This window comes from Oryzias melastigma, linkage group LG4, assembly GCF_002922805.2.
Source record: "Oryzias melastigma strain HK-1 linkage group LG4, ASM292280v2, whole genome shotgun sequence".
In the NCBI taxonomy this organism is placed as follows: domain Eukaryota; kingdom Metazoa; phylum Chordata; class Actinopteri; order Beloniformes; family Adrianichthyidae; genus Oryzias; species Oryzias melastigma.
Window position 1 is genome coordinate 13121735 of NC_050515.1, and position 24634 is coordinate 13146368.

The window sequence follows — 24634 nt, forward strand, 5'->3', positions numbered from 1 at the left end:
ACGTAAACAGTTAAAGGGGCGGGCCCTCGGCGGCTCTGGTTTAAAGCCCTACTTGGTTTGAGTTTTGCTGTTGTGTGAAGCATGGAGCTGCTGCGGCTGCTGGCTGCGGTTCTTCTGGTCTCTGTGGACCGGACTGCGCTCGGAATTTCCCATCCGAAGCCGTCCTGTCATTATCCTCCATCTCAATGGTGTCGCTCTCTGGAAATAGCTATAGAGTGTAAGGTGAGTAAAACGGATGACAGGTTTACAGGTGTTCTGATTTTGTTTTGGGAGGAAGATTTGGTTAAAATTTAAGCAAATATATATTTTAAATTGCAATAAAACGACTGAAAGCTTTTATTTTGTAACAAAGAGGAAGCATTTAACACAATAAAAGCCTCGCATACTATAAAAAGAGGTTTTATATTTGTGGTAAAAATGGTTAAAATACAAGTTTGAGTCTTTCTGGGCTCTGAAACAGTTTGTAGAGTTCAACATTTCTGCTCTTTAATGAGAGTCATGCTGCATAAATTGACCACCAGAGGTTCTTCATGTGCTCTGGGTCACATCAAACACTTAATCTGTTTAAAAACTGGCTGTGGAGTGAACCACAGCAAAGACTTTAGACTTTTATCCTTCAATTTAAGTGATATTTACTAACATTCTGGAAATGATTTTCCATATAACAAAAAAAATAATGTTTTGAGAATGTAATGCAACTATCTTAGTTGCAAGATGTCTTTTTTTAACAGTTTGTTGAATAGTCCAAATGTCTAATATTCAAGCAAACTGTTTTATATGAACCAAATGAAGGCAGGAGCAACATGTTTAACCCTTCCGCTCTCTTTGGGGTCCAGTTGACTCCAACCACATATTGATATGTGATTCCTTCCATGACAAAGGTGGACAGGATTTTATGTCTGTCATGGACATTAGTGAAACTCAAAAATCAAAGATAAAAAAAAGTTCAGCGCACTGTCTTGGGGGGTCCAGATGACCCCACTTTTAATGTAAACAAACTAAGGAGAGCGGAAGGGTTACGGAGTTCTTATATAAGTTGATGTAAAGTTAGCAGGGTGAAATAAATTAGTAACAAAAATAGAATACTTTTCAGTGTGCAAGTGTTATTTTTTTTAATCTGACATCAATTTAATCCAACAAATTAAAAATCTAACAAAAACTGGATTTTATTTTCCTAAAATCATTCATACCTGTGATTTATATTTTTTTGTCTTGCTTTTTGTTTATTAAATTTGAGGAAAAAAGTAGTTTTATGTACTTTTGTTGGAAAAGTTCTCTACAAATAAAGTTTTGAATTGATGGTCATTGTCCAATTATTTGATTTCTGTCTAATAGGTTCAGAAACAGTGCATGGAGCTAAATGCTATCAGGCCAAATGAGACGGTCCCTCCAGTGTCCATCACGCTGTACTATGAGACCTTGTGTCCAGACTGCAGGATTTTCATCAGTGAGCAGTTGTTCCCCACCTGGCTAATGCTAAAGGACATCATGTCTGTCACACTGGTGCCTTATGGAAATGCTCAGGTGCGTTCATCAGCATTCGGCTGCTCTGAGATGTCTTTGGAAGAACAAGCCAAACCTGAAAACCTAATTTTACTTTTTTTTTTTTTTTTGTAGGAGGTCCAGTCACCAACTCCAGGCTTCATCTGTCAGCACGGGGAACCTGAATGCAGAGGAAACATGATTCAGGTTTACAACTTGTTGCCAGCATTTAAATTATTTTTAGAAATTATTCTTTCTTTTTGGCTAATGATTCATCTTCTTCCTAAGGCCTGTATTCTACATTTAACAACAAACTCCCTTGCATTTCAAATCATCTACTGCATGGAGTCATCTGCAGATGTGCTCAATGCTGCACAGCCAGTGAGTATCCACAGGAGTATTAGGGTTATTGAGATGCATTACAACAAGAAACACTAGAAATCCTTTTAGTTAGACAGTAAATAAATACAGTTTGTAACATACAGAATCTGGAATACTGTTGCTGACCGTCTCTTCTCTTCTTCTGCCTGACTCAGTGTCTCCACCTGTACGCTCCCTCTGTGTCCTGGTCCAGTGTGAACTCCTGTGTCAGTGGAGACTTGGGGTACCGCCTGATGCATGGCAATGCAGTCATGACCAGAGCTCTGAACCCCCCGCACACGCATGTTCCTTGGGTCACTTTTAATGGGGTAAAGTTCCACCTCCTCACTCCTAATCAATCAAATATGCTCAAAGTTGAAAAAATAAAATATCAGCACCCACTAATGGTGGTTATCTTCTTCACTGAATAATAGTTTGAGGAAAGTGTTCAGACTGACAAAGATTATAAGTTAGTAAAAGTAGAAAAATGGCTGAGCGGTTAGAAATGCATGCAGAGATGGGAATACTTGAGAAAAGTGGGTCAGGTGCATGACTTTAGACTTCTGTGTGGCAGGAATACACGGAAGAGCATGAAGAAAAGGCAAGCTCCTCTCTTTTCCATCTGGTTTGTGAGCTCTATCAGGTATGTTTTTCCACCTCTTGAATTTTTATTTATTTTTTTTAAACTAATCAGTTAATTAATGTAAGATTTTTTTTTTTCTCTCTCTCTCTAGGGAGTGAAGCCTCCCGCCTGCATCGGAGCCTCCGTCAAACTCAGCCAAAGTGACTGAACATAAAAGTTTTGGTACTTGAATTTAATGAAGATATTTACTAATGTGTTTCTTTTGCTATATTATGTTTACAAAGCAGTTTGTACATTTATCCTCACATATGACTAAACTTTTTCCTCCAAAAAAGTTCTTGACTCATTTTTTTTCTAAGAACATAAATGACGTTTTACCCTTAATGCTTTTATTTTTTATTTTTTTTAAAGACAGTCATAAGATTCTAAAGCCAGAGTCAAGAAAACCAAAAGTAAAGAAATGGCAAACATTTTTTTTTTCCTCCATCTTGGTGGAAGATGGATCAGTGTTTTGATCAGGGACACTTCGGTGTGTGGCCAGGTAGGGCTGACGCAGAGTCTGCAGACTTCGAATCAGGGGTCGACCGCTCTACCTCTGCACCACTGACTGGGCTTTGAGTAGTTTACTTTATAAAAAAAAAAAAAGCTTTTTTTTTATCTAATTGTCATATATTTTTCCCTTATATTCACGAGGCCCAACCAGCAGGATGATCCTAGACTCAGTCTGAAGTGCAGATTTAACCATGTCCCCCTGTCTACCAGACTGAGGTCCAACTAGTATATATGTATGTGGTGGTAAGTGAGGACGGTCTGTCCTTTGTATTCATTTTCAGCAGGAAATGCATTTCTTAAATTCAAATGTGGCTTTACATTTTGTAAATGCAAACCTTCCTAAAGGACTTTTAATATTTTCAGATTTTAGGACAAACATTAAACATTATTTTGGTGGGACAAATGGGTTCATTTATTCTCACTTTTTTTTTTGTAAAATTCTTCAAAGAAAAAAAAACCCACAAAAATATCCATTATATAATTTATTGGCAATTCCCCTTTAAAACACCCTGAACTCCAGAGACTTTTGGCTTAAAATGTGAAACAAAAATATACTTTCTTTGACAAAAACATTGGAGTGACATACTTGTATACATACTTGTAAAGTACTTGATTTTTAGGCTCCAGAACATAAAATCAAATGTCCTATGTTACAGTACTTTGTCTGGACGGACACGTTTGAAGAATAAATATCTTTTTATACGTTTGCACGACACAGAATTTGAGAAAACAGGACAGCGTGAACAGTAATAAAGGCAGTATTGACACGAAAAAACAAAAAAAAAAACAGGGATTCTCCTGCTTGTTATCACATTGAACACTATGTGGCACTGTTATGTCCCTGTGACGGGCCATGATGCTGAACTCCGAATGCTGGCATAATTCCTCAGACTGTTATTTCATTCTCCCATCTAGCAGAAGAACTTCAGTATGAAAATGATCTTTAAAAAATGTCCCAACTGTTTTCATTTAAGTCACACTTAAAGACTAAATTAAGTTTACTATTCGGAAATGAGTTCTTGTGGAAAATTTCTACATTTCCTTTCCTTGATTTTTGAAACCTGATCTCAATCCTTCAAAATAAAAGCCAGGTAATGTTTAACCTGACGTCTGTGGCATCGATCACCAGTGGAAGCTTAGTGGAAAATTACAGCACCCCAGAAAACATTTCACAGTGAGACAAAGTGTAAAGCTCCGTCGAATGAAGATGTTTCTCTGCGATGATGCTGACGGATACATCTTACAGCTCCTTTTATGGCAGAAAATGACCAGAATATGGAATAAAAAGGTTTAAAGATTTAAAAACATAAATAAAAAAACAAACGTATCTAAACCCCAGAGGTTTTATCAAAGGAAAATGGAGTCAAACAGTCTGAGGATCAGCATCTGTGGATGAGCACATGGTCCCTCAACACAAGGCACAGCCTCTCCTATCACCTGTACAGTAAGGCTGATCAATAAAGCTCTCTAGTTAATGAAATACTGCTCGACTAGTGTTCCTCTACTACTGCCTAACCAGGAAGTGCATCGTATCTTCTGTAGTGCTTACATACTTCATTGAATTTCTACTCAGAGATGGTGACGAACACAACTCTGGACTCGTGTACAGACAGACATCGAAATCATGAAACACACATTCTTAAGTCTCAGCTATCTGATTAGCAAAAGGGCTAAAGAACCTAAACTGCACAAAAAATCTAAGAAAATGTCAGCTTTAAAATACTGTTAACATGTCTCATTTGGTAAAAACTAACACTGTAAAATTAATGACACAATCATCAGTTTAAAATCTTTAGTGTAAAAATGTACAGTAATGTAGGCTGGCAGGTGTGTGTGAACACCTGTGGTATATATTTTTATCCAAAAATGAAGGATTAAGAACGACCTGTAACCTGACGGGATACAGTTTAGTTTCCACGAAGCTGAGCTCTGCAGCAGAACCTGTCAGCAGGGCAGGACAACAGACCTCTGTTCTCTTATCACGGGGCAATTCAAGGAAAGAGATTTTTTTTTTTAAACTGGTGGGTGCCATCATTTTTTCCTTCAGGATTTTGCCTAATTGAATGAAAAGTTTGGCATAAAAGATCCGACGGGACTCCTGTTGAACTCTCAAGATCTCTTGATTAAAGTAAAGTTGAACCATAAAGGGCTATTTTCACATGAGAGCACAGAATTTAACTATATAGTCAAAATCTACCCTATTTCTTTGTGCCATCAAATATAAAATATTTTTTAAATTTGAATTTGACAAAATGAGTCAGAAATTTTGTGAATTGGGGTGTAGGAAAATACTGATTCAATGAAATATCGCGATACTTCATTGCATCATTTTAAAATGCGGGCAAGACGATACTTACTTATAAGCAAACACATCGTTTCTTAATTTTTGTTTTCCACTAAAATTTTCACCGGTAGTCTGTAACACAGCAAACTGAACTTCTTTCAGCAGCTTTACACGGCATGAAAACAACAAGATCTCAGCTTTTGCTACATGCTGACTCATTATTAGCCTCGTTGTTATTGTTACAGAGTACAATGAGATAATTACAATTAAATTTTAACATTTGAAGGGTATAGAACTCTGACAATTTTTTTTAAAAACAAAATGTACAAGTTACAAAGCTGTGCTCACCAGATAGTAAGTGGTTTACTTCAATTTTTGGGATTTTTTTTTTTTTTTTGCTTTAATATTTTTTTCTTTAATGTCCCTTTAGGGGCTCCGTACCTTGGGGGGTAATACACACATATTTTTGAAAGCATGTTTTCTAAATGTGCTCTGCCATTTGGTTCAGCAGACAGTTAAGGGTTAATAAGTTGTAAGATTTTGTCTCTGATGGGATTTATCGCAATATATATTGTTACGTGCCATTTCTCAAGACTCTTGCTATTCACTTGTGAAAGCAGATTTATCTAAAAACTTCTGGCATGACATTTCCAACTTTCACCACTAGAGGGCCTCCTATTGGTCCATCCTGTGCTGAGGCTTTTCACTGTTTCCTGCCCTGCTTTCTGGTGCCTGCTATTAAATATCCTGAACTATTTTTATTTATTCATACATTTTGTGTGTGTGATCAGTAGGCCTGTTGTGCGTTGAGCCCTTTGTGACTGAAAAGAAGAGCAGAACGGCAGAGACGGTAAAGTGCTACTGCGAACCGGAGGCACCCTGAATCAAAAAATGCTTTTTTTTTTTTCTTTTTCCTCTTTGAAGCACAGAAATACACACAACACCTGCAAACACACAACAAGGAACAGTATGAAAAGTTAAACACAATTTTGTTTTTACAATCATCTTAGGTAAAAAATAAATTAAAGCTAAAACTAATCATACAGGTGGTGTCTATTGTTTCTTCTGAGAATGTTGTTTCTGTGATGCTACAAGCTGGTTTAGGGATTCGGTCAACTATAGTTGCCTAATTCTCTGTTAAAGGGTTTCACATGTATGAAGGGACCCTTTTGTTCAGCTAAAATCCCATTGGTCTCTGGTTTGGAGCCTATCAGGAAGGACGGTTGAGGGTAGGATCAGCAGTACCCAGTACATCTGTGCTACATTAGAATTCTCTTCATACCCTGAGGTTGAGGTCCATCCATTTTCTTCTTGCTCGTTTAAATCTTGGATTTGGTTTGATGATTTGTCTCACGTATCATTCTCAAAACACAGAAATCATACTCACTTATCCCAACCAGAACTCATTCAAATTGTATCCCAAGGTAAATCTATGGTGCAAAAAAATACGTATTCCAGGACCCTGTCACACCACCGCGATCCTCGTTCGCTGCACATTTGAATGTCACAGTTATTTTGAAGGAAGACATTTCCTTTAACTTTGTTATCCTGTCTTTGTGTGGAAGCCGCGACTCCACTCCTCTTCCCAGTTAAGTGAGCAGTTATTGTCTGGAAATCCTCAGACTGAAGCTACACCAAGCCAGGACTGGACTAATAGGCCTAATCAGGCACTCAGACGGAGACGGAAATAACTCATCTTGCTGAAAAAAAAGAAAAAGACAGAGGAAGAACGTTCCTGTGTTTTTCCAGAGAGGTTTCTCCAGTGTAAAGGGACTGTGGTGATTTTACAGACTTTATTGGTAAAGGCTTGCCCTGCTCACACCTCCTCATGCCCAGCACTCGTGTCTCTGTGGCAGGGCAGCTTGTGCTGATTATTACGTGCCCATGTGCAGGCAGGTCACTCTGTCACCGTCCTGGCTTGGATCTCTGTCCTGAACAGCTTCCCGCCCCGGGGAGGCCGGCATCCTGTGGGAGTTGAGGCTCCGCACCGACATCGAAGTCTGATTCAGAGTCCGGGAGGGGTGAGGCGACGGGGGGCGGTACCTGCTGTTCCGGGGGTCCGGAGAAAGCGAGGGGGAGGAAGAGTCCAGGTGTCTGTCCCTGGATGTCTGCGACTCCTCCTCTAGGGGGCTTTCCAGGTCAGAGTCCACTTCTTCCTCCTCCTCCTCCTCCTCCTCCTCCTCCAGGGTGAGTTCAAACTGGAACTTGTCTCCTCCACCTCCTAAATGAGCAGGGCCTCCCGTCCCGACAGCTCCGTCAGAGGGCCTCCCCTCGTTGTGGTGCTCCTCTGGGCTGGTGGGTGAAGGGCTGCGGGGGATCATGCTCTGGTACCACTCCCGATTGTCCTCAAGAGTTTCCAGGATATCCTGGGCGTCAGGATGAACCAGGTCTGCCCACGTTTCCCACAGCGGGTGAACGACATAGTCAATGAACCCCACCTAGTTACAAAGACATTTAACAACAGAGCAGGATTGCTTTATTTTGACAACTGATTGAAAATGTTAAAATTTCAGTCTTTTTCATTAAAAATATAGAACACCAAGATCACAGTATTATCAGACTGCTAAAAAAAACTACAAACTTCAAGAAAGAAACAACCATATTTTTCCATATTTATCATGATAAATATGACTGCTGAGGAAGTCATCTCAAATTTTTCCATATTTAACATAGTAAATATACATTTTGCATACTTTTGCCAGGTGTTCTATTTATACTAGGAAGTGACTTATAGTCCAACAAATATGGTAATCTCCACACTGTAATACAGAAGCAGAAAACGGTCTGCTCTTCATTTTTTTCTCGTGATAATGAGATCCACTATCTCATTATCACTAGAAAACAAATTTCATTTTCTTGCGATAACAAGACAATGAATTTATTGTAGCGTCCCTCTTTCCTGCACTGAGACTTTACCTGTTTTAAGTCTCTTTTTTTATTGTCTATTTTTTTAAAATTTATTACTGGATCCACGCTACTAAAACGTCTAAATTCAGTCTCAAGCACATTTTCCCTCCTTTTATTTCTCTAAAAAACCCAGATGACAGAACCCAGGGCTAATGAGTGACTGCGTGGTGCGTTCACTGACTTCTGGACATTAGCGGACCCAAACAGCCCAACTCAGTACGCTACAAAATACTTTCGTCTTTTTTCTACAACCCACAGCAAAACAAAGCAGTTTGTCAAAGAAAATGTTAAACACAGATAAATTAATCAATTACATATTGAAACGTTTTTCTGGTGTTTGACAGGCAGAGACGCTCATCCACCCAGAGTTCTGTCGGTTATTTATGGGGTCAAATTAGGATCAGCTTAAAGGGAGCAAAAAACAGATTGAAAACTTGAAAAATAGACATTGTAACTGAAAAGGTTTTTTGAAAATTTGAAAACTGAAAAAATTTGAAAACAAGACATTGTGAATGACATTGTGAAAATTAAGCTCAGTTCGAAAATCAGAATTGAAACTGTAAAACTGAGGACTGAAAGTGAAGATTCAGGAAAAAAAAGAACATTAAAAAACAGTAGCTGTTACTAATGGGTATTTTTTTAATCAGTAATTTTTAGATTTAAAGTTTTTTTTGTTTATTTCAAGTTTTATCATTTTTTTTTTCAAATTTTCAAGCTTTATTTCAAGTTTTCAGTTTTTTTCATTAAATTTTTTTTAAAATTTTCTTTTTTTCAAAGATTTCAAACCATTTTTTTATTTACAATGTCTTGTTTTCAAATTTTCAATTTTTTTATAAGTTTTCAAATTTTCTATTTTTTTCAGTTACTGTCTATTTTTCAAGTTTTCAATCTGTTTTTTGCTCACTTTAAGCTGATCCTGATTTGACCCCATAGTTATTTCCCTAAAACCTCAGACGACAGGTTGAATGACGGAACCCAGAGCCGCCGAGTGTTTCTGCCTGGTGCGTTCACTGAGCTCTGAACATCTGCAGCAAAAACAAAGTAGTTCATCAGAGAGAATGTCAAACACTAAAAGAACAGATCCATATGGTTAACATTTTTTCTGAAAAACTGCTTCGATGTGCTGTGGACTGTATTAAAATGACAAAAGTGTTGGATTGAATTGGGCTGGGTGGTTGTTTGGGTCCACTAATGTCTGGAGCTCAGTGAACGCACCATATGGAGATGCTCGTCGGGTGTTGTTGGGGGTTTTTGGGAAATAAAAGGAGGGGGATGGTGCATGAGACAGAATTTAGGCATTTGAGGAGTGTAGATCACCTAATAAATAAAAAAATAGACAAAAATATATTTTTTTGAGTGTTTTCTTTTCCTGTTTTTGTTGTTAAAACAGGTTAAGTCTCGGCATGTCGGTGCGGAACAGAAAGAGAGGGACGCCACAAAACATTCTTTATTATCTCGTAATTTGTTTTCTCATGACACAAGAAAACAATTAAAAAAAGGGAGGAGGGCAGGCCGTTTTCAGCTTCCACATTATGACGTAAACAGAACATTTTTTGAATGCATGACAGCAGAACTTACCTGAGTCTTCTCTATGGAGGCGTTGTGTTTGTCACACATGGGGCTGATCTCCATGCCTTTCTCCCGTTCTCTGTCTCCCTGTGTGAACAGCTCCATCATGATGCGGTCCGTCCACTTGCGGTAAAGCTCCAGAGGCTTGGTTGGGTTGCTCAAGTCAGCACAGTGGACCATGTTCTGTAGAACCTGCAGAAACAGCATCACAAATGCCGCCTTAAATGACAAAATTGCACCACATTTCAAGAAAATGCTTGGTTACAAACACAGCATTAGCTTTGATTGTTAGGAAAAAGTAGTAATTAGCAAACTTTTTTAATTACTTCAACCACAATTAAAGCATCAGTATCAGTTTTATCTCAAACCTGGATGCGGTCAGAGTAGTTGTCAAGCAGCAGCACTCCCGAACTTGTCACCTTCTTAGTCTCCACCATAGTTTTCATGTCTGCCAGGAAGTTTATGTGTTTTGACATATCTGTGGCCAGCACCTAAAGAGGAAATCATTAATAAAACATTTTGTACTTTAAAGTCCAACATCAATCAATTTTTCGTCTAGCTTCAAAGCGTTCCCAGTGCTCTTTTAATTATGATTATGCTGTTTTTAGCCAAAAAAAAATAAAAAATCAGTAGTTCTCTTGGACATAGTTTCTGCAGAGCAGCAGGAATTCATTTGAAATTTGCCTCGGAGTTGAACTTTTACCACGACTTTTCCGTCTGATTCTCAGTTCTCTCTATGCTCTCACCATGTCTATGACCATCTTGCGGAGGGAGTCTCTCTGCTTCTTGCTGAGGTTCTCAAAAATGTCACAGTTTTCTTCCTGCAGAAGTTTGAAGCCCACAGCAAGGTGATGGTTCTCCAGCACCGACGCGTCGTTGTACATCAGCGCCAACTCAGAACCTGCAGGAACACACAGGAAATCCTGTAAAAAACAACTAAACTGACTTGAAGAAAAGTCCAAGGTAATCTGATTACTTTTGGAGACGTTGATTAAAAAAACAAAGACTGGATTAAAATGGAATTAGCTAAGATGTCCACATTTCCAGAAAACAAGATAAAAAGAGGTCTGATATTTTAACTACTATATTGTTTAATTTATTTCAAAACGTAAAAATAAAAAAAGACTTAAAGAAAACCAAAAAATTGATGCAATACTTTTTCTAAAAGAAAAGTCACAAACTGAATTCAATACATGTTTGAAAAGGAGAAGGAAATACTTTTTTAAAGCTATCCCTTCATGTCTATTTACAGTAACTTAAAATAATTCACTATATATAAATCTAAACAATACAATATGCCAGAAACTTTACATTTTTCCTCCTTTCACATGTAAAGCTTTAAAATTGTTTTCCACAATTACCATTTCACAATCAAAAATTGTTTGAATCATAAATTTGGTACATTACAATAAATGTTTTGAAAATATGATTTAACAAATGCAGAAGTTAAAAGGTTTTTATGACTGATTCTAGCAATTTCTGCACTGAAAAAAAACAGAACTAAAAAGGAACTACAGAAGAAATGTCAGTTTCCTTTCAAAATAAACACTTTTATTTGGCAACATCTTTATTTAAACAGGGATAGTAAACAACCAACTGATGAACATTTCTGTTAATTAGATAAAGATTCTTTATAAAGCAAATGTTCTACTGTAGTTCCTGGGAAAGAATCATCGTATCATCAAAGGTTACTGCAATGACTTTCAAAATAAAAGTAGAAAGTTAAACCGGTTACACCGAGGTTTAGTCCAAAGTGATTCAGTAGGTAATTCCTAAAACGATAAAAGTGGAACGTACTGGTGTTGATGAGGAACTGGTTTGAGACTCCTGGATGGTCGACGTCATGGATGGCGCTGGCGAACAGAGCGGCCATGATCTCCAGGTCTGTGAATACAGCCTGGGATGAAGAAACAGGAGGAAAAGAAAAAGCAAATGTTAAATAAAACCAACTTAGAAGTGGTACGTTCACTTAAGTGTGTGAATGCTGTGATTCTGTTTCTCCTTCTTATAGTTTATTTCAGATTCCGTACATTTTTTGGCACGTAAAAACACAAGAACGCTTTGAGCAATTTCTTCAATCTTGGTATCAAAACGTTCAGCTCATTAAGGACATGGATGCTTGTACTTTTCGTATTCGTATATTTTAAGGTTTTTAAGATTTTTCACAATTTATATGATTTTTCATCCAATGTTGTCAATAGGAAATTTTTCAAATTCTTTGAGCACTTTTGGGTTCAAAAATATTCACCACATTCATACTTGTACTTTTGCCATTCACGCCTTTTACACAATATAAGGTTTCATGCAATTTTTGTAACTTTTTTTTTCCACAAACTCCAAAACGTTAAGCACGTTCAGGACATTAATGCTACTGATGTTTTCAAGGCTAATTTTAGTATAGCTAATATTTTAGCAACATGCTAACGTTTTTGGCTAATTTGGCATCTAATGAGGTTTTTTTTTGGACATTCTTGAGATTAGCTAATATTTTAGCAACATACAAAAATTTTTCACTAATTTGGCATTTACTGGGGTTTTTTTTGGGGAGGGGTATTCTTGCACTATACTAACATTTTGGCTAATTTTTTGGAGTTAGGCTAACATTTAGAAACATGCTAACATTTTGAACTAATTTGACATTTATTGAGGTTTTTTTTTTTTAGGATAATTTTGAGTTTAGCAACATACAATCTTTTTTATTTGATCATTTGACTTTCTAATAAGGTTTTATTTACTGAAATACTTAAGCAACTTTAGTATTATGCAAATAGCATTTTAATTTTTAGCAAATCTCTTCAACAATTAAAGCAAATTACTTCAGCAGCTTCAGCAACCACACGCAGCAAAAAACCTTCACACTAGTATTATCGTAGGTAATGCGACTTTTCTAGTGTGATTTTGTTGCTCACCGCTAGTGCAGGAGTGGACAAGAGGACGTTGGTGGACTGCACCACGTCAGCTGCATGGATGTTGTTGTGATAGGCTACGTCTGCATGGTAATGGTCCTCTAACGTCATCATGAAGGTGATGAAGGTGTCAGCTTGAATCTTAAAGGTTTTCAGAAGATCTCGCTCCTGTCAGAAACAGGAAGTCACGTAAATACAAAAGCATAGAAGTAAATACAATGATAAGGTTGTAGGAGAAGGATACCTGGAAGATGGAGTACATGATTACTGTCAAAGGACGGTTTCCTGAATATTCTGCAATCTTAAAAATGTCCATCCCCCACCGATCAGTAACCTCAATTTCCTGGAAAAATAGAAACACTACAAGTTAGACGATAGTGCTTTTTTGTGCGATTCTTTCAGTGCGAACATGTGTGTTCATTATACTTTGGCCAGCAGGCTCTCGTGTGGCGTGGTGACTCCGAAGCGAGAGACGCATGCAGGCGCTAAACTGGGGCTTTGCGTTGCCTTTTTCACGCCGCTGATCTGTGACATCGGCCTCTTCTTCTTCTCCTTCTCTTTAAGAGGTGGAGACAGGATCTCCACGTCATGTTGCTTCTCTGGAAAACAAACACAAAGATATGTCAAATTGAGGCCATCCATCCATCTGTCCATCTGTTTTGTACGCCTGCTTCCTCCTGTTCAGGTCAGTCGGAGTCTCTCCGAGCTGTTTTTCAGAGCTAATTTCTACCAAAAAGAGGGATTTTTAAATACTTCCATCTCATGTCATGCTTTTAGACATTTAGGTTTTTGAATTCTTATGTTTTGATAAAAATAAAGTGTCAAAAAAATGACAAAAATTCCCAATGTGAAACAGAATTATTGGGTCACTGTAGACAGTATTAATGCAATAATTACTAAAAATGTAAAATTATTTTTTGCATAGATTAGGGAAGGGGTCTGAACTTCCATAGTAACTCTTAAAGTAAAGAAAAATCTAGGATTTTTTTTTTAAATAAGGGTTACTAAATTAGTATTAATTTAATTTAGATTAGTTCAGCTTGTAAATTTAAGTCTGATATGCACCTTGAAGGTCATCTATGTAAAGGTTTTTACATCACTGCTGACTTGAAGAGGTCTTGTTTGTTCTATGCTTCCTCCAGAATACACCAATTTCAAGTAATAGGCCAAACTTTAGTAAAAAGTCTGATTCTTTATTAGTTTAAAGCACATTTTATCTTTTGCTGTCCAGAGCTGCACTGGAATGATCTGTCTGGCACTAGGTGTCTTTTATTTTGAAAGGAAATCATGCCAGTTTCTGTCAAATGTAAAAAAATATTTCTCATGTTGAGAAAATGCTAGTTTCTTTTCATATTTCTTTTTTATTGAGCGTAAATTACATTTATTATTAAAAGTTGCATTGTAATGAATGCACAGCAGTATCAAAAAAAGATTTTGCAGTTCCTACTAAGTTTTGATTAGTAGAAAACAAGCCCAAAAGGCTTTTTTACTATTAAGGGTTGCAGACCCCTGGACTAAGGTATACAACCTTTTATACTGAAAGAGTTTTATAAGCCACTTACTTATGGACAAAAACACAACAGGAGCCACAAAATAGAAAAATACACTTTTTAAAAATGTTTTTGTGGCTGTTAATTCATTCATACATCTTAGAAATATTCTTAGTGTTAAATTACACTAGTATTGTGATTTTCTATATATTACAATTTTACTTTTAAGAGCAACAGTTCCTTTCAAAATAAAAGCTGCAGCAAATTTACTTGATGCAAGAATACTTCTTCAACAAAATTCTGAATTCAGCGGTTTCTCCATAAAATTCTTCTTTTTTTCAATCTATACATGTAACTGCAATAAAATAATTATATTTTAATCATTTTAACTCATCTCACACCAGAATAAATCCCTTTACCGTCCTTTTTGCTCAATTATCTGACATGTTTAACGCCTAAACGTAAATGACAAAAACCTAATTTACTGAAAAATTAATCAAAACGACAAACCCAATTTTTTTTAATTGTCAGCATTTTTCTTCAAAGTCAAAGAAATAAAAGAGCTAGAAATTCATCAATTAGACAAATGTTGGCTAAATTACGTACAAATTTATTTTAATTATAAATTGTCCCAGTTCACATTGAACCAAACTCGACGCTGAAAGCTGAAAAAGATTTAGAAAGTAGACATTCTCTTTAAAATAGAAAATATTTGGAAACAGAAGTGTCTTGTCACCTAACGGTTAAAAACTTTTCCATGTGGAAGTTTTTTGTTTTTCTAAAACCATGCATGTGTAAGATCATTTTTAATTTGTCTGTCCATTTATGTTAAATTTGAATGTATCTGCATGCTTAAAAACTAAAAAAAGGATTATTTTTTTTAACAGTTTTCCTCAATAAAATGAGAGCTTAGCATCATTTGTTGACACCTAGAAGCTGTAGTAGCCGCCGCGTCAAAAGGACTCCAGCATTTCTCTACATATGAGGAGTAAAATGATCCCATTGTCCTCCTGAGCAGACGGCTTCACCTCCCGTCCCTCAAACACCCCCAGCCATGATTCCCAGCAGCCTCACATCCACATCCCAGCCTTCATGCGAGCACTGTAAAAACGCACGGCGACCTGAATGGCAGCTCCACACGCGGCTCCGTCTAGCCTCCCTCACCTCGCTCACAGTGCCTCCTCTTCCTCACACCCAGAGCCATGGTGTTCATTTCCAAACGCAGCCAGGCTGGAGGCAGTCATCTCACAACAGCCCTCCACTGACAGCTCCATCTTTGTTTGGCTGGACCATCCTGCCAGAGGGGCTGCCGAAGACTTAGCCCGCTATTGATGCAACACGCCGTCGAATAATATTGCACCCTGTTGCTACGACAACGCCACACAATGTGTCCGGGAATGCTGTCTGTTGCCGCACCTCCTTCGGTTTCAGAGGACAAATCCTCACCTTCTCCATTTGTCTTTTTCACTGTCAGTCCTCTGCTTTTTCCTTTCCTCCAGAAACAAGCTGTCTTTTTCTCAGTTATTAAAACAGAATAGTTCCCTTTAAAGAATAAACATCTCCTGAACTATTTCCCCTCAAAGCCTCCCTCTCTGTTCAAAACACAAAAACCCGGTTTGTGTTTTTTTCTTTTTTTTTTTAGCTTTGAGAAGGTAAAGAAGGTTAATGGTGTTTTTAACATGTTCTTATTTTTTCTCATGATGGAGTAACAGAATTAAGCTTAAAATTTTAACTATTTCTTTATTCAAATCATTGTGAATCAGAGTCAGACAAAAATACAGTTGGAAAAAGCTTGTAGTTCCGACGTAGAAGCTACGGCAAGCTACAAGTTCCCATGAGTATCTTTGCTTTCCTCAGTCCTGGCTCAAAACTGGACGGCTGGATTGCGTAGATATACACCGTTTTTGTTGCATTGGTGATGTTAGATTACGTTTTTTTTATTTTGTTTAAAAACGACATAATGACAGATGATTAAAAGACCAATGGGAGCACTTAAAAAAAAATCAAAAGATGATCAGAGAGGAAATAATTTTTTACAAGATAAATGATAAAAGTGATACCCTAATTTATATATTTTCCCCATTTGCATGCCCTTTTTTACATTTCTTTTCATCTTTCCTCACTTTTTTTGTTTCTTCCTTTTTTATGCTAATAGTTGATGAAGTTGTTCACATATGTTGACTAAAATGTTGTTCTAGCACCGGGGTCTCACAACCTGAGGCTCGGAGCCGCTTGTGGCTCCTTTATCCTTCAGTTGTGAGTTTTTGGCTTAGAAGAAAACCGCTTTAAATAAACTATTGGTATTTACTTTTGGTCATATTTTTTTAGCTAATAATGTTATCAACTGTATGTTTAGAGTTTTAACATGTTAATTTAATCTATTAGAGTAAGCAGAATGCATAAATTCTCATTTTATTTAAAACAGGGTGCTTTTATTTTGAAGTTAACTTGTATGTCCTTCAATCAAAAGTAATATAATTTAAATATTATATTTACGTAAAAGCAAGAAATTATTTAAAAAATGGTCAATGGCCACCAAGTATAAATAAAACATATTTTTCTGAACAGAAAGTAGAACTTTTTGGCTCTCGTTTGGTTTTGGTCAGTAAGAATTTTGACCAAATTGAACTTTTAGCATCGATGGTTGCTGACCTCTGTTCTAACACGTGAATTTGGTACCATATTTTGTATACTCTTGAAAAATAATAAATAAATAAAAAAGATGAATGGGACTTTTTTGTCAGCAAGCAGACAGACCGTTTTCTAAGCTTCTTTTTAAACCTTCTGACTTTTTGCAAACATTTTTTCTGTTTTTTTGAACCACCAGATTAAACAAAAACATCTCAAACTGCTCCTCTTCCCTCATCATTTCCTGCACTTCTCCAGCATGCTCGATGCATGAAAGCAGTCTCAATTTGGGTCAGGATGAAAGAAAGCAACACATCTGACAGCACAACTGTCAACAAGCACAGGTACTGCAGGAATTCAAATGAGTGTCTTCAAGAACCAAACTGCACAGCAGACGAGTGATGCTGGCAGCATCATATTGTTAAATGCTTGTTAATTGGTAAAATCTCAAAACATTCAAAGCTTCAAAAGGTGTCTAAGTAACCATCTCCAGAATCTGCAACTGTAGTTGAAGGTGGGGTATGCCCTGATGGTCCCTGGTTCGGGTTACACAAGGCCACACATTCACATGTATGTAGATGTAGGGGCAATTCAGAGATACCAGGCAACCCATGAAGTATGTTTTTAGGAAGCAATAACCAAAGAAAACATGTGAAGCCTTTATTCCCATGGGTTTTGTTACTTAAAACCAAGTGTATCTCAGCTCAAACAGCTGTGCGAACCTTTCCTTTCAGACAGAGTGTTAAACTCACCGAGGAAGGTGTTGGCGATGAACTCTGACACCTGATTCCCTGAGCGGCTCGTCTCTGACAGTTGCGTCAGCTCGCGGTTCAGCATCCTCTTAAACTGCAAGAAAACAAGAAGATGCTGTCAGTTCAAGGAGTCCAGAAAAAAAGCGATAAAGGCATTTCTGAGCAGTTGCTTGAAAATAAAAACCCTACTAAAGATGCACTGTCTACTTATGAAACAAACTGTAAAAATGTGAAATTAAAGTGCAAATGCAGCAGATGAAAAATGTAAACTCATAGATGGACGAGAGTACAAGTTGATGTTAGATAAAGAATTCAACACAAAAAAACCCAGAGTGTAAATCAAGTCCAACTTGTATCAGCTCCACTCAAATGTCTTCATTACAGAGGAAAATTAATTATATTTATTACAGCAAAACTTTGAATCTGCAGATGTATGAATGAGATTGGTTCAAATGAAACCCCAAAGTCATAACAATATTCTTTGCCAAAAATGGTCCTTATTTCAAATAATGTTACTAAAGTAGACGTACAACTAGTGATTAAAATAATTTCTAGAGAAAAAACAAGTGCAGGAAAAACACTCAAGTACAGATTATCAGTTTGAATAAAACAGATTTATTGTGGAAAACTTTAGGAATCAGGGAGACCACAAAGTCTCCTGAGCAAATGTTGGTAATTTCCGATGACAAAAAGAAATTCTAAATACACAAAATAAAGAAGAATCATTCCTTTGTTTTTCATTTTTCTGGGAAAAATGTCAGTATAAAAGCACCATATTGGGTTGTTGGATAATCAAATAAATCTAATGAGCCAAATTTGGGAGACACCAGTACTAAAAATAAAACCTGTTTTTTATTATTGCAAAATACCAAGAGTCAACTAATTGGGAGCAACTAATATATGTTTATGTTAGAGACGTTCTATATCTATAGCTTATAGTTTTATTTTTAATCAAACACAAATTTTAATAGCAGAAATCCTGATACTGTTTAATAGACAATTCTTTATTTTGTTTTCTATTAGTATTGATTCTGTGACTGATATAATCATTGAACGCTAGATTAGACAGGATAACATAACTTTTGGAATAAAAAAATGCAGTTAATTCTCATTGAGATTGTGTTTGTAGTAAAAATACTCCTATGAGAACTATTTTACAAAAAGTTATTGAAATTAACATTCACACTGTATCATAAAAAGTGTATGTAAACAAGGTTTACTAAACAAAACTCACGTAGTTACACAAGTTCAAACTTTGAACTGTGTCATTATTCTGAGCATTTTCAAACATCCAGTTTTCTGATCCAACACGATTTGAATTAAGAAATACTCAGAAACGCAGTTTTAATTGTACATCTTTTATCTAGGTCCTCTACTATGACAAAAATGCAACAAGAAAATGTTCAAAACACACATTTTTATTGGAATGGGTCTTAAAAAAAAAAAAAAAAGAAGAAGCCCCTCCCTGGGTGTTCAGTGTGAATACCATGGGCTTAATTTGTTTGTAGGAACCAGCGTTTAGGGAGTTCTAGCCCGTTGTGTGCATAGCTTAAGGAGTGGCTACCCATCTCTGCCTACATAAGTATAAATGTTAAAAAAGTGCTTTTTTTTTTTACTTTCATTCAATGACAACTAGTTTCTGTTGGTAGATCGCACAAAAATATGAAATATATACAGTGTTCAAAAACACACTGTGTTGCTATGAAGGGTTTCTTGGCGTCAGGATTCCTCTAAAGTGCTAAACATGAGCTAAACTGGCTTTATGGTGTTGACCCAGCACAAAATAATTAAATCATACTATACAAATTTTAAGTTTTCACATTTTATTTAATAAAAAAAGAGTCTAGCTAAACCAGCTGATAAAGTTCATCCACTGTTTACATCTGAAAGAACAGCACTGCAGCACTCACTGGCTCAAGCTCACATTTATTTCTGTCAGAGCAGATGACAGTCTACAGTTTCACCTTCAACAAGGACACCACCTGGACAATCTATACCACCGGGGGAAGCTGGCTCCATTCAAAGGGAATAAAACTGGGATATTAAAAAAAAAAGTTCAGGAACACAAACCCACTCTGTGTTTCTGTCAGGATTTTTATCACTGTGGTAGTTTCCACTCGGCTTATGTAACAGCCTCAGCACGTGGGGGCTGAGAGAGGAAGAGGAGGAGGGATATCTGTGAGAGAGAGTAATGCTGCAGTTGTTACACGACTACTATGTGCCACACATGTGGGTGCATCCAAGCACCATGCACTGCTACAACCAAAACATGGCTCTGTCAACACAAACTGCTGTGTGATTCATTCTGTTGTTTATTCCAAACTAACTGTTTGTAGATCCAGCTCTGATAGACTCCCCCCCCTTGCAAAGCCTGCACTGCCAATCAATAGAGATGCTGTAAACAAGGAGAGCCAGCAGCATCCCCCATCACTCACCTGTCTGAGTCTCCAGCAGAGAGGAACCCAGAGAGCCAGCAGAAGCATGTCAGCCCACGCATGCTGGAGCTACACCAGCCGAAATCCCCAAACGCTCACTTATTGATCTGCTGCAAACTCCCTTTCAAGTCCCGCTCAGAGAGCAGCGGGGACTGTCTGAATGTCAAGAGAGGTCCATCAGAAAATGAAAGTTCCCACGGAGTCTTGGAGATGAAGGGGGAGAGGGTGGGGAGGTGGAGGCTGAGGAGGTGCTGTGACATCGGGAGCGAACGCTCGGGGACTGCAGTCTCTTGTCCAGCTAATGTTACACAGTGTCAGGAAGAAACATAAAAGAAGGGAGAGGCTGAAAGGACCCCCCCTCCTCCCCTCCCTCCTGGCCTTCAGCCCGCCCCTACACAACCCCTCCCCTCCCTGACCAATCACACTAGTATAGCTTCAAGGTCTAGAGGGATGCGAGGAATCCGATTGGCTGATTAGGGGACGGAGGAGTGATGTTGATTAACTCTTTAGGCGGAGGGAGGTGCCAACCGTCACTGCTGTCTCTGCTGACACTGCTCACTGTCTTCCCTCTCTCACAGGAAGTTTTGATCTTCAATTTTCTTAAAGTTCCCAAACTGAGCTCGAGGCTGACTCTGGCATTTGTTTACCTTATTGGACGCCATCTCGCTCACTGAGTGTCTCGTCTGCAGCGTCTCCAGCTGGTCCAGACACCAGTCCAGCTCTTCCAGCGTCTCCATCGCCAGCTTCTGATAGGGCTCCTCTGAAAGGTCACACAAACAGACGCTGCAAGTCCGGAGGAGGCAAAGTGATCCCAGTCTGATATAATGTTACCAACCATTTCCTCGACTAAAGAAACTGACTCTGCGCACACTTAATCTGTCAGCAGGGGCTGGCACTGCAAACAGCTCCCACCTATTTCTGGTGGCTCACCAGTCTTGTGAGTTGAAACTCAAATCTGGTGTGTCGCAACCAAATCTTGTGGGTCGCGACTCAAATCTTGTGGGTTGCAACTGAAATCTGGTGGGATGCAACCAAATCTCCTGGGTCGCAACTCGAATCTCATGGGTCGCAACTAAATCTCCTGGGTCGCGACCAAATCTTGTGGGTCGCAACTGAAATCTGGTGGGATGCAACCAAATCTCGTGGGTCGCAACTAAATCTCGTGGGTCACGACTTAAATCTCCTGGGTCGCAACTCGAATCTCATGGGTTGCGACCAAATCTCATTGGTCTCAACCAAATCTTGTGGGTCTCAACCAAATATCATGGGTCACGACTCAAATCTCATGAGTCGCAACTCAAATCTCGTTGGTCGCAACCGAATCTCATGGGTCACAAATCAAATCTCATTGGTCGCAACCAAATCTTGTGGGTCGCAACCAAATCTTGTGGATCACAACTCAAATCTCACGAGTCGCAACTCAAATCTCGTTGGTAGCAACCAAATCTCGAGGGTTGCAACCAAATCTCGTGGTTCATGACCAAATTTTGTGGGTTACAATCAAATCTCATAAGTCGCGATCAAATCACGTGGGTCACAACTAAATCTTATAAGCTGCAATCAAATCTTGTGGGTCCCTACTTAAATCCTGTCTTATGACTCTGAGTTTAAACTTCCTAGGCTCGCCTTGCTCATGGATTCCGCACCGGGGAAGGAACACCCACAGTGACAGCTCGTCAGATGCGATCTCAAGTCCGTCTCACGGCAGAAGTCAGCACACAGAGAAACTCCTTTCGCATATGCACTCATTTTATCAACAAAACTCAAACTACTGAGAGTGAGGGGATAATCTTATGGGATAAAATAAATCCACCATGTCAAAAGACAATCTGATGTTCAATTCATGGTATAAAATGGCATTAAATCTTCAATGAGGCGGCTCGAGAATCACAGTAAACGGCTGTGGGCCGAGACTACCAAGATTTGAGTTGAGATCCCTGAGATTTGAGTTGCAACCCATGAGATTTGGTTGTGACCCACGAGATTTGAATCACGACCAACGAGGCTTGAGTTGTGACCCATGAGATTTGAGTCAGACTCCACAAGATTTGAGTCGTAAACCATGAGATTTGAGTCGCGACCAACGAGGTTTGAGTCATGACCCACGATATTTGGTCGCGACCCACGAGATTTGAGTCATGATCCATGAGATTTGGTCGCGACCCACGAGATTTGAGTTGTGATCCATGAGATTTGAGTCGCGACCAACGAGGTTTGAGTCATGACCCACGATATTTGGTCGCGACCCACGAAATTTGAGTCATGATCCATGAGATTTGGTCGCGACCCACGAGATTTGAGTCACAATCCACAAGATTTGAGTTGCGACCCAGAAAATTTGGTCGTGACCTACTAGATTTGAGTCATGACCTATGAGATTTGGTCGTGACCCACGAGAATTGGTCGCGGCTCACGAGACGTGAGTTACCCAGAATAGGTCAGAGCTGGTTGCAGCCTGCTGTCTCTCTAATCTGTTGAAATCAGCGTTTCTGTGCCCAACAGGCTTTATTTTGGGTTGCTGCCACTCACCTGTGAGACATGGCTTACATATGGGTGGCTGGGTGCTGCTCGGTGGCCGTCTGGAACACAAAGCACATTGGGCTTTTTTGTAAATTGAACAAAGACAACAAGCGATTAGTCATTCAGTCTGCTGTCTAGTCCTTACTTGTTTCCCAAGCGATCTTGGAGATGTGTCAGAGCAGCAAAGTTACTTCTCACTGTTCGTAAGCTAGCAAGAACCTGGAGGTGAGATAAAAGGCAAAAGTCAGGCACGCTTAAATGACTAACAGAGCATAAAAATGAAAAAAAAAAAGAACTTAAAAAATGTTTATTGATCATTTTTTACTTTTTTTAGTGCAAGAGAAGGCCAAAAAAATCATAAGTTCATGTTGTTATTTTATATTTAAAACTATATTTTTTATATAAAATAGTTAATAATGTGACTTTCTAATGTTCATTCATAAAATAATAAAAGCTAAAATACACATTTTTATTTCATTCAAATATGTAAACTACAAATTTAAATAATTGTTTGACTTTTATTTTGAAATATGACTGACCAGTAACTTAAAAAAGCCCCATTTTCATTATGATATGAAATGGTTATGTAAATTTTAGGGAAAAAATGTTTAGAAATTTCTCCTGTGCACAGACTGTGCTAATGAGCAAATGACCAAGCATTCGCAGACAGACTCAGAACAAGCTGTGAAGTACAAAGAAAATATATGTGGGTGTATTCTGTGAAAATCGAGCCGTCTTTTATTTCTCAAATGGATGAGTAAGATTCATCAAGGAGCCGCGAACGCCGTCTGAACGGACTTACAATTTAGCACTTTCAATTCATGTGGAAGGAAAGTCTTATTTTGTATATGCCTTTCTGAACATTTATTATGCTACAAATGAAGTTTTATAATGAAAAGTTGTATTCCAGCATGATATAATTTGCTTTAATCGAACGGAAAATGATAGAAGGAAGAGTGTTGTGTTTAAGTGGGACCGACCTGTGCAAATGGAGTTACTATCATGTCTTCTCCATGCCTGAGAAGTAAAGATAAGTAAAACATTTAGGTAAGAGGAGAAATTAATAGTAAAAAACATGCAAAAGGCTTCAAAACAAGGGTTATTGGAGCAAAGCTGAAACTGGATGAAGGCATTTGTGCAAAAAAACCTATGAGTTCACTCCAAACACAAAAGACTTGAGGCTTTTTCTGTGAGAAATTGGGAAAGTAGAAAGAATCAAAGGGTTCAAAGGGTTGATTAAAAAAAAAACATATTTGCACAATTAGAAGTACATATGTGCCTGTGAGCATCATCGATACTCTGGAGGCTTTAGTTTCCCAGCATGCACCCCACACACCTTCAGACTTCAGGGAAAAATCATGCTGCCAGCCAGGGGAACTCAGTCAACCATCCAGCAAACATTTGGATGCAGTCTGAGGCTCTTTACCATAAAAGGCTAAAAGATTAGAGACGTTTTGGCAGCCATCAAGGGAAATGTCAGAATATTTTTAGTTTTTTAACTGATCTTATTATCTGATCATCTCAAATGCTTGCTGGAACCTTTGAAAGTTTGGCTTTCAGGGTGATAACTCTCCATGTGGGATCAGAACAAGGTGGTAAGTTAGAGGGAGGGTGTGGAGGGTGGGTGGGAGAGATAGGAAAAAAAAAAAAAATCACACATCAATCTTTGCATGTTGTCTCACCGAGGTAGCCAACTGACTTCCCAATTCTTCAATCCCTCCTCCCTTAAAAAAAAAGGAGCAACAGCTATTGGTTGTTGAGGCCTAATTTACACAGAGACCAGGAAGTCTGGACCGTTGTGAAAGTTTAAAAAACAGCCTTCCACTGTGCTTCCTACTGTATGTTTAAAGCCAGAATTAACAGCAAAAATATGTTTTCCTAAAAAGTAAATACTTTTAAACAACCTAATAGATTCACTAGAACAGAAATTTGCAACCTTTAACACTTAAAAAGCCATTCAGGTCCAATTCTCACTGACTACAACCCAATAGGAGCCACAAAGTCTTTTAAAAAAATATGATGAAAATAAATTTTCAACATATGAAATAGTTTATAACTTTGACAGAGGGTCACATGATTTCCTTTCAAAATAAAAGACACCTTGTGCTACATATTATCTCAGTGCAGCAATTGTAGCACTAGGTAGTACATTTTCAGAAGTTATAT

At 38.1% G+C, this 24634-nt stretch overlaps 2 protein-coding genes across 6 annotated transcripts in view; one reads left to right on the forward strand and one right to left on the reverse strand.

Moving 5' to 3' along the window:
- Window positions 1-35: 35 nt before the first annotated feature.
- On the forward strand, window positions 36-2759 carry LOC112150310 (IFI30 lysosomal thiol reductase). The gene is made up of 7 exons (XM_024278514.2): window positions 36-222; window positions 1336-1524; window positions 1618-1689; window positions 1771-1863; window positions 2019-2171; window positions 2417-2485; window positions 2577-2759. The coding sequence occupies exons 1-7, from the start codon at window positions 82-84 to the stop codon at window positions 2631-2633; spliced, it is 774 nt and encodes a 257-aa protein (XP_024134282.1). The 5' UTR covers window positions 36-81; the 3' UTR covers window positions 2634-2759.
- A 687-nt stretch (window positions 2760-3446) lies between these two features.
- Window positions 3447-24634, reverse strand: part of pde4cb (phosphodiesterase 4C, cAMP-specific b) — a 111527-nt gene continuing 90339 nt past the window's right edge. For 4 of the 5 annotated variants that reach the window (XM_024278507.2, XM_036211536.1, XM_024278509.2 and 1 more), the window contains 14 exons: window positions 24151-24192; window positions 23449-23485; window positions 22614-22687; window positions 22478-22527; window positions 20596-20708; window positions 17514-17607; window positions 13070-13242; window positions 12888-12986; window positions 12647-12811; window positions 11535-11634; window positions 10484-10638; window positions 10106-10228; window positions 9747-9929; window positions 3447-7699 (listed from right to left, as the gene is read on the reverse strand). In XM_024278507.2, coding sequence (XP_024134275.1) covers window positions 7136-7699; window positions 9747-9929; window positions 10106-10228; window positions 10484-10638; window positions 11535-11634; window positions 12647-12811; window positions 12888-12986; window positions 13070-13242; window positions 17514-17607; window positions 20596-20708; window positions 22478-22527; window positions 22614-22687; window positions 23449-23485; window positions 24151-24192 — 1972 coding nt within the window. In that variant the 3' untranslated portion in view covers window positions 3447-7135. The remainder of the gene's footprint in view (window positions 7700-9746; window positions 9930-10105; window positions 10229-10483; window positions 10639-11534; window positions 11635-12646; window positions 12812-12887; window positions 12987-13069; window positions 13243-17513; window positions 17608-20595; window positions 20709-22477; window positions 22528-22613; window positions 22688-23448; window positions 23486-24150; window positions 24193-24634) is intronic. The other variant, XM_024278508.2, reaches the window with a different exon arrangement.

Coding starts and splice junctions, on each gene's coding strand:
- LOC112150310 (XM_024278514.2), top strand. CDS start 82: ATGGAGCTGCTGCGGCTGCTGGCTGCGGTTCTTCTGGTCTCTGTGGAC. Junction 2,172..2,416: donor CTTGGGTCACTTTTAATGGG/GTAAAGTTCCAC, acceptor TCTGTGTGGCAG/GAATACACGGAAGAGCATGA. Junction 2,486..2,576: donor TGGTTTGTGAGCTCTATCAG/GTATGTTTTTCC, acceptor CTCTCTCTCTAG/GGAGTGAAGCCTCCCGCCTG.